The 14190-nt window shown below is 38.8% G+C and overlaps 1 protein-coding gene across 7 annotated transcripts in view; it reads right to left on the bottom strand.

Moving 5' to 3' along the window:
- LOC106871984 (E3 ubiquitin-protein ligase LRSAM1) overlaps positions 1 to 14190 on the bottom strand; it is an 82572-nt gene that overhangs the window by 24088 nt on the left and 44294 nt on the right. For all 7 annotated transcript variants that reach the window (XM_014918780.2, XM_014918802.2, XM_014918788.2 and 4 more), the window contains 7 exons: positions 13735 to 13953; positions 10921 to 10974; positions 7483 to 7527; positions 7042 to 7119; positions 4120 to 4188; positions 1688 to 1772; positions 444 to 608 (listed from right to left, as the gene is read on the bottom strand). In XM_014918780.2, the coding sequence (XP_014774266.1) occupies positions 444 to 608; positions 1688 to 1772; positions 4120 to 4188; positions 7042 to 7119; positions 7483 to 7527; positions 10921 to 10974; positions 13735 to 13938 (700 nt within the window). In that variant the 5' untranslated portion in view covers positions 13939 to 13953. The remainder of the gene's footprint in view (positions 1 to 443; positions 609 to 1687; positions 1773 to 4119; positions 4189 to 7041; positions 7120 to 7482; positions 7528 to 10920; positions 10975 to 13734; positions 13954 to 14190) is intronic.

Below are 14190 nucleotides of genomic sequence, written 5' to 3'. Positions count from 1 at the left end.
CCTTATTCAGGGACCTTTTGAAAGGGATGGGCTACTCAATCTGAAGATAATTCTAACTGGGCCCCATCTGCAAGGTCATGCGCTGTTAATCTTGATATGAGATCGCCATGTCGCGTACATATGGTTGTGATGCATGTGCCTAGTGCACCCTTATCAGACGGGTAGTCATGATGGATATACTGGGCTTCGTATATTTTACCCCAGTTTCACTTTGATGGTATGCACTGCTCTCTCACTCAATAACAATGAGAAGAAGAAGAAGAAAAGAAGCTGGTGGTGGTGCTGATGATAACAATGACAATGATGATAATGATAATGGTGATTATTTTCTAACGATGCATAAGGTAATGTATTTTCTGGAAACAATCAGTAAATGAAATCAATCTCAACATTAGGCCGGTTCTTATTTCATTGACCCTAAAAGGATGTAGTTGATGTCTCACCTGCAGGTGGATGAACCATATTTGCAGCATCCACAAGCAAGTTCTCTAAAGCACGCAATTTCCACAATTCAGTTGGCAGATTAGTTAATTGGTTGTTGGAGAGGTCAAGAGTTCGGAGGGACGATAAATTGCTGAGACTGGTGGGGATTTCTTTTAATTTATTTCCTGCAATACATAAGAAAACATGCATTTGTTAGAACCACTGACCTAGCCAGCAGAACATACATCACCATCATCATCAATACAACATAGAATATAATCAATACAGATGCTAACAACTAACTTAGCAACGAGCCTAAAGACTTAGCAATGCTAGAGACACTAATTAAATTTCTCACAAATCACACCCTGCCATCTTAAAAAAAAAATGTATCACATAAAAAAGAATGTGTATGGAAATATTCTGTTAAAATTACATTTACGAATTTGTTTTACTTTTTTTTTACTTTTACTTGTTTCAGTCATTTGACTGTGGCCATGCTGGAGCACCGCCTTTAGTCGAGCAAATCAACCCCAGGACTTATTATTTGTAAGCCTAGTACTTATTCTATCAGTCTCTTTTGCCGAACCGCTAAGTTACGGGGACATAAACACACCAGCATCGTTTGTCAAGCAATGTTGGACACACACACACACACACACAAACATACATACATATATACGACGGGCTTCTTTCAGTTTCTGCCTACTAAATCTACTTACAAGGCTTTGGTCGGCCTGAGGCTATAGTAGGAGACACCTGCCCAAGGTGCCACACAGTGGAACTGAACCCGGAACTATGTGGTTGGTAAGCAAGCTACTTACCACACAGCCACTCCTGCACCTATAGTATATTTGTGTTTTAATAATAAATCCATATATATAGCAGTGATATCTATATAAACATATGAAACAAAGAGTGTTTCATGCAACAACACACACACATGTAAGTATATTCAGAGGCATATTCATCAGATCACACAATACACACATTCATAAAAATACATACACCCATGTTTGAGTACACATCTACAAACACACAACATAGTATTCTCTAAAACTCTTAATAAGTAATATTATGTTAAACTCTTTACAGCTGTTTCTGAGGTAGGTGTTCATTAGTTGGAGTTTTGTGCATAGTATTTACATATGCATAAGGTACATTGGTGCAAGTTACTGTATATGAACAACATAAATCAAAGAAAATATTAATAATTACAAAACAAAAACAAAAAAAATTAATAACGACCAACAAGAAAAATTACCTTTGAGATTTAAAGACTGTAAAAACTTTAAATTTCCAATGGACTCTGGGATTTTCTTCAACTTGTTGCCTTCTAAATTTAAGACCTAGAAGAGAATGAGAAAGAAATATGATTTAGTAGATTATTTCAGAGCAAGACCAAATAAATAAATAAAATTCAATGCTCTATGGTGTGTGTTCAGGTCTGCCTCAAAGCAATAGAGTCAACCATTGTACAGCAGAAGTTCTTTTGCAGATTTTCTTTCAAGTTAGATTTCTATATAATGCTACTTTAGCTTTATGTATATGTAGCTTCAGGTGATGAGCTGGCAGAATCTATAGCATGCTGGGAAAAATGCTCAGTGGCATTTTGTCAGTATTTATGATCTGATTTCAAATTCTGTTGAGGTTGACTTTGTCTTTCCAACCTTTCAGGGTTGATAAAATAAGTACCAGTTGAACATTGGGGGTCAATGTAATTGACTTAACCCCTCCACTGAGCTTGCCAAATTTTGAAGCCAATATGTATAAGTAACTTAATTTCTGCCTTTGTAATTAAGCTACTAAGTACATGAAAAAAATTGCTGATTTTATCAAGTTTCCAGATAATGAGGCAACCGTAATTTCCAGGTTGTACCAAATAAATGCCATTTTTCTAGCACTAACACACAAACCAATGCCAACTGCAACACCTTGCAGACTGTGAAGTATGGTAGTAGCCTCAGCATTTGTATCTCACATTAAGACTAATTCATCAGCATGTTTATTCTGCATCTGTTATTGTGAAGGCTGGATATCTGGAGCTTCTTGATTTTGTGAGGGTAAAGCCATATTCTTTGTTGTATTCTACTGAGTTGCAGAGGACAGTTAAGAGAATAAAAAGAAAAGTGCAAGGGTGTCTTTTTGTAAAACATCCATAAGTATATTATTAGAAAATTCTGTGGCCCCATCAGATGAGTGCATTTTAGCTCAAGTGGTTTTGTAGAACATCACTACTGTATCTACTGTTTCTCAGAGGGTTCCATAGGCTAGCCAAAATCTTTTGCACTTTATCTCTAGCTCTTTCATCTGAACACTAACCAAAAGCTTCGAAACTATGTTGGGGTGGCACCTACATATGTACACTACATCATCATCGTTTAACGTCTGCTTTCCATACTAGCATGGGTTGGACGGTTTGATTGAAGACTGGTGAGCCAGAGGCTGCACCAGGCTCAATCTGATCTGGCAAAGTTTCTACAGCTGGATGCCCTTCCTAACACCAACCACTCTGAGAGTGTAGTGGATGCTTTTATATGTCACCGGCATGAGGGCCAGTCAGGCAGTTCTGGCAACAACCACACTCAAAAGGTGTTTTTTTACGTGCTACCTGCAAGGGAGCCAGTTCAGCAGCACTGGCAATGACCATGCTCAAATGTTGTTTTTCACGTGCCACCGGCACATGTGCCGGTAAGGCAATGCTGGCAACGATCACACTCGAATGGTGCTTTTCACATGCCATCGGTCCGGGAGCCAAGCTATGGTGCCATTTATAATGTACCTAGGAAAGAAAACATCACCAAGGGAAGATACAATAAACTTCTTAAAGTAGCAAACATCATTAGAAAAAACAGAGCTGACTTTGCTGAGCAGTGCTGGACACATAAGGAGGAGTTACTAAGTCAAGAACTTCCAATGGACACTTCGAAATAGTCATATATGCAATGACCCCCTTGCAAAAACGTATGTCAATTCGTTTACAGATGATACAGGATGTCACTGAGAAAAACTGCCATATATCATGGAAGACAAGAGATGGGTGGAGGATCAGAATCATGAGAACCCAAGCAAGCTCAACCTGATCCCTGTGATGATTATGGTGAGTAACATAGTTTTCAGTAAAAACTACTTGCTAAATCCATACCACCAGATGGTTTAACCTGGATATCAACTAAAGCATAAATAATGTGAATGAGAAATGGCATGCATGTTCCTCATTGCACTGGAGCTGTTGAAGTCCAATTCAACTGAAACTGTCACCTGTATGCATTTGGACTAATACCAAAATTATTTTAGAACAATGCTGAATATACTCTCTTACATTTGAATACCAAACTATTTGAGTAAAGCTTCTACGTGATTTAGTTTGTGTGCATGACACAAATTTCTCAAATGGCACAATGCCAATTTTGTAAACCAACCTGTATTACAATAACACTATTATGATAAATGCAGCTGCTCAAGAAGCTAGAAATACCAGCCAAATCTCTTTTTAATTACATCCTGCCATCTAATGAACACATTAGATAAAGAAGTATTAGATATCTCTAAAAGGATGGGATGGCCACGGCTGGAATACTTTTTGATTATAGGTCTGTTCTGTCACAGTTCACTTGGGGCTTAACAGCAACATAAAGAATATTATAATGTAATCATTCGAATTCCTAAAAAGACAACAGTAACATTTCTATTTACCTGTAAGCTGCGAACCTGGTCAATATTTTCTGGTAGATGTTTGATAGAATTATTGTGTGCATCAAGTACCTGGGAGTAAATGGTGAAGAAGATAAACAATTAGATATACATACATTCAAATCAATGATAGAACCTTTACATGGTCATTCAATCTGTTTGAAATAGCAAAGAAATTCCCTCAAATTATATCCGGCTATCTTGTTTTTCAAAAAAGGAAGAAAATAGGGAACGTTGTAGTGAAGGATCATCATCATCATCATCGTTTAACGTCCGCTTTCCATGCTAGCATGGGTTGGACAATTTGACTGAGGACTGGTGAACCAGATGGCTACACCAGGCTCCAATCTGATTTGGCAGAGTTCCCACAGCTGGATGCCCTTCCTAATGCCAACCACTCCGAGAGTGTAGTGGGTGCTTTTACATGCCACCGGCATGAAGGCCAGTCAGGCGGTATTGGCAACGGCCATGCTCAGAATGGTGTATTTTTTACGTGCCACCTGCACAGGAGCCAGTCCAGCGGCACTGGCAACGATCTCGCTCGAATGTCTTTACACGTGCCACCGGCATAAGTGCCAGGAAGGCGATGCTGGGCACAGGTGCCATCACGATTTCGCAGGATATATATGTATAAATGTATAAAATAGATGGTTATTGTTGGAATATTTTTGACTATAGATCCACTTGGTCAGGACTGACTCGGGACTAAACAACAACAATTTAAACATAGGAGATGTAGCTCTTCACTTACACATGCTTGGCTAAATACATAATTTGCCGAGTTGTACATACTTTCTGAGAGCTTGTCATGTTAGCGAAAGAAAGGGATGTACAATTTTTCCCTTCAGAATGCAGGGTAGTTACTGTGGAATGTTAGAGAATTAGTTATGAGTGAATGAGCATCAAGGAAATAGATCTCTCTATTTGTGTGTCAGGATGTTGACAGAAGTAAAGTGTTGAGTGAAAGACCACATGAGAGCAAGCATCACTACATGGTGTTATGGATGATGGCAGGAGAGAATCATCATCATCATTTGATGTCTGCTTTCCCTGTTGGCATGGGTTGAACAGTTTGATAAGATCTGATGTGCTACAGGGCCATATCAAGCTTCAATGAAAGTGGCGAGCTGGCAGAAATGTTAGCACGCCAAGCGAAATGCTTAGCGGTATTTTGCCTGTCTTTACGGTCTGAGTTCAAATTCCGCCGAGGTCGACTTTGCCTTTCATCCTTTCGGGGTCGATAAATTAAGTACCAGTTATGCACTGGGGTTGATGTAATCAACTTAATCTCTTTGTCCCCTCTATGTTTAGCCCCTTGTGGGCAATACAGAAATATGAAAGCTTTGGCATGTTTTCTACAGTTGGATACTCTTCCTAATGTCAACCACCCTACAATGTGTACTGGGTGCTCTGTTTTCATGCCACCAGCACAAGTGAAGTCACTAAGTTGCAAAACAATAAAAGAATAGAAAACGAAAAAGAGCCTATGACTAAGTGAGGGGGAGTATTAGAAATGAGGAGGAGGCTGAATGCCAGGTTTGAGAGACTAAAATATAATAGAGGGACACACAGAGGTGTCTTGCTATAGAAGAGATACATGGCTACCCCACATCATATAAGGCTGAGTAGTGGTAAGTGTAGTAGAAGTGTGTTGGATATCTATCCAGTCAAGCTGCTTGCACAGACTCCCATGACTCTCTGTCACGATTCATCTAATTTCATTATTTGAATAGGGAGCTTGAGTCCAAATGACTCCTTCATTAGCTGATTACACAACCGTGGATGCCACCGCTATATAAGCACTGCAGTTACTCTCTCGATAGAGCTTGGTGATTGTGAGCATTGAGCTCCTAGGATCCCTCTGTTCAGCATTGATATAAGAATGAATCAGTTTATCTCTTCCACTTCCTCTTCACAATCTGCAGTACTGCAGTCCCGTGACTTCACTGTATCCTTGGCAGGATAGCTAAATGGGTGTTATGTTATACCAAAGGGCAGCCTATAAGTATGTAGGACATGGTTGTGACTCTGGTGGGTATTTTCAAAGTACCCACATTGGATATTAAATAGATGCAATGTGTGTGTGTGTGTGTGTGTTTTATTTTTGTTTTGTTTCCTTGAACCCTACTTCATTGTGCTGGTGGCACTAGCACCAGTGAGGTCACCAAGTAACTCACAAGACAAGACCCGCTCAATTGGGCTCAGAATTGTATTGAGGGAGGTCGCTTTGTGCCAGGTGATGAGAAGTTAGAGTATGAATACAGGGTCATAATAGGTGTCATGGAGTAAAGGAGATACACGGTTATCATCGTTCATCGTTCAACGTCCGCTTTCCATGCTAGCATGGGTTGGACGATTTGACTGAGGACTGGTGAACCAGATGGCTACGCCAGGCTCCAATCTGATTTGGCAGAGTTTCTACAGCTGGATGCCCTTCCTAATGCCAACCACTCCAAGAGTGTAGTGGGTGCTTTCATGTGCCACCGGCACGAAGGCCAGTCAGGCAGTACTGGTAACGGCCACGCTCAAAATGGTGTATTTTATGTGCCACCTGCACAGGAGTCAGTCCGGCGGCACTGGCAACGACCTCACTCGAATGTCTTTTCACGTGCCACCGGCACAAGTGCCAGGAAGGCAACACTGTATATCTTTTAATATTATTTTTAGTAGTAGTACAATATGGTTTTCTTAAGCTACAAACTATATCCCAAGTATTGTACACTAAAAATTAACTCATATGGATTATGAATAGTACATCTCAAGAATTGCAAGTTATTAAAACTGAAAAATTGAAGGTATAGAAATTCAGTAGGATTCACAGAAACTCTAGGCCAAGAGCTAGAGTACACATACACACACACACTCTCTCTCTCTCTATCTCTCCACGTACACATTATATACAAAAGATACGAAAGCATGACTTACCCGAATTTTTACCAAATCACTCATTCCACAATCACCAGCTTTTAGAGAAGTTAACCAATTATCATGAAGCAACAAAATCTGAAGTGATAAAAAAATATTCTTTTAGAAAGTAAAAACAAAATTAAAAAATCTAAATAGAACTTGGAAAATACATCAATACAATAAAGTTTTTTTTCTTTTCATTTAATCTATAACTGACACTCAAAGCAAGATAATGATGAATTGTAGTGCACCCGAGCACAATACAGAGTAATTTCATTATCATATAATTAATTAAAAAGAACAGGAATAAATAAGTATTACGTTTGACAGAGTAAGCTGAATGCTGAAGGCCTAGTCATAGGTCAGCTGAAAGCAAGGCTGGTCTGAGCTGAACAGCAACAGCAAATACAGTAACAACTTTACTCAATATTTCCTTAAGCTGATCAAATCATGTCTTACCTCTTTGTTCAGGACTTTACAGAGAGAGAACACATTGGAAGGGATCTGGAAATAGACGTTGTAAGAGTCAGAATGATGTTTTATTATTATTATTATTATTATTATTATTATTATAATTATTATCATTGCTATTTTTTTCTTTTTTTTTACACTAGGCAGTAGGCCTGAAATTCTTGGGGAGGGGGCCAGTCGATTAGATCAACCCCAGTATGAAACTGGTATTTAATTTATCGACCCTGAAAGGATGAAAGGCAAAGTCGGATGGTGAGGAGGAGGAGGAAGAAAAGGGGGAAGGGAAGAAAGAAGAGGAGGAAGAGGGGAGGGGGGGTGAAAAACAGGGGACGAAGACAAGGAGGAGGGGACAAAGAAGAAGAGGAGATGAAGAAGAAGAGGGTATGAAGACGAAGAGGAGGAAACGATGAAGAAGAGGAGAAGGGGACAAAGAAGAATAGGAGGGAACAAAAAAGAGGGGATGAAGAAGAGGAGGGACAAAGAAAAAGAGGAGATGAAGAAGAGGAGGAGAAGGGGATGAAGAAGAGAAGTAAGGAGAAAGAAGCGGGGAAGAGGAAGAGGAGGACGAAGAGGTGGAGGGATGAAAAAGAGAAGGAAGGAGAAAGAAGAGGAGAGGAAGAAGAGGAGGAGGGGTAACCATTGTTGCTGTCACATTTTTCCTATCATCATTACTGTTATCCCTATTGTCACTAGCAACATATTTGCACATAATCTTCATCATCATCATAACTATACTCATCACCATTATCCTCAAAGCCATAGTTACCATCACCACCACCACCATCATCATCATCATCATCATCATCATCACTGTCCTTATTAATATCACCCATCATCAGCATCTTGTTCCGATTCAGATAATGTTTATTTCTGTTCACATTGATTTTTTCTTTTTTTTTTTTTTTTTGCTACTGAATTCCTGCTAATATTAGTAGTCACCATAGCAACCAACTGTAACATGAAATGTCATTATAAACAGCCTAAGCCACTGCAACAAAAACAACAACAGCACAAATATTTTGTCTGTAAACTCAAAGTGACATTAATAACTGGATGATTGTCAGCAATGAAGTTACCATCATCATCATCATCATCATCACCACCATCTCAGTGGTGCCAGATAATAAGGTGTTTACTATATTCGTCAGTTCACTTGTTACCATTTCCCCAACATCTGACACTTCTGTATGCCTTAAGAAATGTTAGAACATTGCCTTACACATTTTTACATTAGTCATTATTGTTTAACGTTTGCTTTCCATGCTAGCATGGGTTGGACGATTTGACTGAGGACTGGCGAACCAGATGGCTACACCAGGTTCCAATCTGATTTGGCAGAGTTTCTACAGCTGGATGCCCTTCCTAACGCCAACCACTCTGAGAGTGTAGTGGGTGCTTTTACGTGCCACCGGCACGAAGGCCAGTCAGGCGGTACTGGCAACGGCCACGCTCAAAATGGTGTATTTTATGTGCCACCTGCACAGGAGCCAGTCCAGCGGCACTGGCAATGACCTCGCTCGAATGACTTTCCATGTGCCACCGGCACAAGTGCCAGGAAGGCGAAGCTGTGGCACAAGTGCCAGGAAGGCAAAGCTGCGGCACAAGTGCCAAGAAGGCGAAGCTGCGACACAAGTGCCAGGAAGGCGACGCTGGTAACAATCATGCTCGAACGGTGGTGCCATCATGTGGTTAATGTTATCGTTTAGACCCACTTCAAATCATCAGTGGTTTTCAGTTGGTGCCTCATGGTGCATTAGTGTGCCACAAGGGGTATATAGATATAATTTAGATTTTTAAAAACATCATTTAAGGATTTAGAAAAATCTGTACTTGAATGTCTTGAAAAATGTAATATTCAAAAATTTTTTACACACAAGTATCTTTTATCTTTTACTTGTTTCAGTCATTAGACTGCGTCCATGCTGGGGGGTTATTGCTTCTGTGAGGCCCAACATTCCCTTGTTGAGCCTCACGGAGGCAATAGACAATTTGGCATTATGTCGTGCTTGAGAAGAAGACTCATGAAGCCAAGCAAAATCGCAGTCGTGGCAGATACTGATGTCACGCAAATTGGCACGTAAACACACCCATTACACTCTCGCAGTGGTTGGCATTAGGAAGGGCATCCAACCGTAGAAAACCATGTCAAATCAAACTGGAGTCTGGCGCAGCTTTCCAGTGTGCCAGCCCAGTCAAACCATCCAACCCACGCCAGCATGGACAACAGACATTGGGCAAAAGCCTCATGTTATTAGTATTATCATATATATATATATATATATATATATATATATACACACACACACAGCAGACTTCTTCCAGTTTCCTTCTATCAAATCCACTCACAAAGCTATAATAGAAGACACTTGCCCAAGCTGCCATGCAGTAGGACTGAACCCAGAACCATGTGGTTGGAAAGCAAGCTTCTTAACCACACAATCATACCTGTGTCTATAATTAACAAAGTAAAGATAAGCGATAGTTTTGAACATTTTTGCTAAATTTTAAATTTTAAAATAGTTTTTTTTTTTTTTATAAAGTTTACTATATAAAAACTATCAATAGTTTTTGTTTGGTCTAAGGTACATCATGAAGTCCCCAAAAAAAAAAATTGATGAAAAATGATTCATATCAAGTATATCTAGAGAACAAAGTTAACTGATCAGATAAATTGCTTTCTTCTGGCAGCAGATCTTATTTTGTACAGCTACATGCAGTGATTTATCATATTAGAGATCTGTGTGTGATAGTTTGAACATTTTTCTTTCATGCTGTCAGTTATTTACTGGAGCAGAACAGTGGTTATTTTAGCAGGCAAAGTATTTCATGGAATTCAATGTGTTTCGACATAACTGGTAGCTTGTCATAGTACAGATTGTATCAAAGACAATAGAGTTTCAATGTTTGGTGCTGCACCTATTCTAATGAGTCATCATCATCACTATCATCATCATTTAACATCTGTTTTCCATGCTAGCATGGGTTGGACAGTTCAATGGTAGCTGGTGAACCAGAGGACTACACCTCATTCCAATGTCTGCTTTGGCCTGGTTTCTACAGTTAGACGTGTATCGTCACAGGTCAGAAAATAGAAAGACAATACCACATTGGCTAGGATAGTGTGTATGTAAGAAGGTTTCGGATATAAGTGTTTACAAGGATGTAAGAAATATCAGAAGGCAATATCTTTTTTTTTATAAACATAACAATTTATTTGTTGATAGTAAATCACACACATGTGGTAGTAGAAAAAAAAAACACCACAAAGTATTAAGTATTCAAGTTAAACAATGAGTTGTTGACAAGAAAATATGCTCAAGGTCACAAAATACAGATTGATTCTAAGTTAGTTAACATCAGCAATGACACAAGAAGAAGGGAATGGCATTTTCAAGCAATGACAATAACAAGAAAATCTTCCTTTACCTCACTAATTTGACTGTTGGAAATATCAAAGATAGGTTCTGGATTATCTTCTGCCTATGAAAAGAAGAGATTTGCAGGTTACAAACACCTATAAAAATTTAAATACATATACATACATTTTGATATTTAACTTGACCAAGTATTACAGTGGGTGTAGTATCAGACTAAACACTTTACAGAATTTAGTCCCTTACTCCTATGTACTGAGTTCAAGTCCTTTTGGAATCAAATTTTGCTTTTCTGCACCCATGGCCAATAAAATAAATACAAGATATTTTAGTACTGTGTCAATCTAATGTAGAAATTTCAGGACTTGTTTATGCCAGTGTAAAAAAAAAAAATAATATTGAGGAACAATCTTCTTTTCTTACAATTGTTTCTAATATAGGTACAAGGCCTGAAAGTTGGGAGAAGGGGACAATCAACTCTAGTGTTCAACTACTACTTATTTTAGTGACCTTGAAAGAATAAAAGGCAAAGTTGGCCTCAACAGAATTTGAACTCAGGACATAAAGAGTTGGAAGAAATGCTATCAGGCATTGTGCCCAACACACTAATGGTTCTGTCAGCTTCCCTTTGGATGATTCCACCAGCTTGTGTTCCTTTCTTACAATAAAAATCATAGTAGATCAACTCAGCTGTGATGGTTTAGTAATTTAAAGTACAGTAGTTCAAATTCCATCACTGCTTCACTCAATTCTCAACAAATTCATCTCTCTATAGACAAGTTCCATAATTTTTTTTGTTTCTGTTAATTTTATATACCTGTCAGAATATGAATAAAGCTAATCAAGAGAGAGGTGTCAATTGGTTAAACAAATTCTTTCATTGAGAGTCTATCAGAGCAAAGGGTTTTGTTAATTTGCAGGTCGGGGGTGGCAGGGTCAACATTTCTTTGCCTGTTTTGCATGCTTTCTCATAGAGTTGGCTTTTCTTCTTAGATGGGAAAATCCTCTTCCTTTTTCTACCCTTTGCAATGTCCCAGGTAGTTTACCAAGCTATAATAGTTTACTTTGCATAATCTCCTCCTGGTCTCAATAAGATGTAGCATTACTGGTTGTGGCCAGGAGAGAGGACACCCAGTCACTGAAATTCTGGTTTTGATGTCAAAACAAGTCTTTTGGCCATCTTTGAAGCTGCAACCAGAAGCGTTAGTTGTGGTGCTTTTGAAACAAAACCCTCTGACACCTGCTCTCTCTCTCTCTACTTTACAAGTTCTTTTGGGCAGAAACCCTTAAATGTGCTTTTCAAGTTTTTCTGGACAGAAACCCTCAGCTAAGCCTCTAACACCACTCCTATGTTCTTTCCATCTGTGTCCTTGATGGGATACCATTCTGGTATGGTTCTGAAATCTTCAGCAGTCCATTAGCCCTCATTCAATTACTTGCCATTCCTGGTTACTTTGGTACACATTACCTGCTTATACTGTGCCCCAAAAGTGATGACAAATCAATAGTTAGTTATTGCCAATATGTTTGTTGTGACCCTCGCAATTCACTGACAAAAGTTCTGTGACACTGCATGGGCTGGTGTGTTATTACTAACTTACACAGCATCTTAGAGTCCTCAGTTTCAAAATAATAACCATGGTAGTTTCTTATTTAAGCGCAAGATCAGCAATATTGAAGGGTGAGGGGTAGCAAATACAATCAACCCCAGTACTTGACTGGCACTTTATTTCATTAATCCCAACAGAATAATGATCACAGTTGACTGCAACTGAATTTGAACTCACAATATAAAGAGCCAAAGCAAACAACGCAAAGTATCTTGTACAATTTTGTCAGCCCACCAACTTTGTTTCTGATTTAGGCACAAGGCCAGGAATTTTGAGGGGTGGGGTTAGTCAATATCTTCAACCCTAGTATTTCACTGGTACTTTATTTTATCAGTGCCAAATGGATGATAGGCAAAATTGACCTCAGTGGAATTTGGATTCAGATCATAAAGAACCAAAAGAAATACTCAAAATATTTTCTCCAACACTAACAATTCAAACAACAACATGAAATTCAAATAATCCATACATCTTCCCTACCCACTATTCTTGAAGGTGTCATGGAAGTAGATTCCTTAGGCATCTCCTCTATAGGGTCCTGTCAGAAGCAACTGTCATTAGACCTTCTGGCTGGCTTCCAAAGGATGACCAACTGAGACTCTGGTTAGTATCCCAACACCTCATTCTTGGTCTACCCTTATGTCTGTTGCTGGTTGGCTCACCTTGAAGAATCTGTCATACAATTCGTACCCATGGCACTATAATCACATGTCCATCGTATTGGAGCTATGACTTTTCAATGTGGAGCAATAGCAGCATGCTCTAGAGCAGGGGTTTTCAAACTGTGGTCCGCAAGGACAAGACAAGAGGTCTGTAGACAGCAAATACTTTTTATGGGCAATTTGATTTTATATATGTTTTTTAATCGAAATCTTTTAATTGACAATAAACCTATTTGTTAAATACTGTTAAATAAATAAATGCAAAAATATATGTTATTTTAAGCAAATATTTATGTATAAATTTCATAAGCGTTTATAAGGGGTTCCCTAAGGTAAAGCCTGAAATATAAAGGGGTCCGCAAGTCAAAAAGTTTGAAAACCCCTAATTTTGCTCTAGAGATCCTTTGGAAGAACCCTAATTCAGCCACTTGTCTTCATGATCATACTCTTTCAGACATTACTCAACGTTCGTGACCATAAGTGAAGACAGGCACGAAAACCAAAACCTTTTAATTCTATTAGTTAAACGAACATCACTGATTACAAGGTCAAAGGTGAAAGAAGTAAAAATAACAATGTGTCAGAAATACTCACTAAATGCATCTGATATTCAAACCGCCGCTTTGCCTCATCACTTTGCTTCCGGAAGAAAGACATCTTTTTATCGGTTGGGGAAGGAAGAGAGGATTTCGATTGTTTCCGAGAACTGCTTGAAGCACCTGTGTCAGTATCAAGGTCACTATCTGATGAAGAATTCTGCAAATGATCTGGTGCACATTTACTGCGTCTCTGGCCCATACTCTTTCACAGCAACTGCGTAAAAGACATGTAAAAAAAAATAAATACACTAAAATAACTTTGAGACACACTAAACTAATCACTCAATGTAAATGACTGGCTTAAAAAGAATGCCTTTGGTTAAAAAAAAACAAAACAAAACAAAACAACAAAACAAGTAATGCATCTTGGGAACTGGATTTCTTTCATTTCTTTTACTTGTTTCAGTCATTGGTCTGTGGCCATGTTGGAGCACCACCTTGAATGGTTTTG

Source organism: Octopus bimaculoides, chromosome 8, assembly GCF_001194135.2.
Source record: "Octopus bimaculoides isolate UCB-OBI-ISO-001 chromosome 8, ASM119413v2, whole genome shotgun sequence".
In the NCBI taxonomy this organism is placed as follows: Eukaryota; Metazoa; Mollusca; class Cephalopoda; order Octopoda; family Octopodidae; genus Octopus; species Octopus bimaculoides.
The sequence above is the reverse complement of the archived record's forward strand: the minus strand, read 5'-3'. Positions and strand labels throughout refer to the sequence as shown.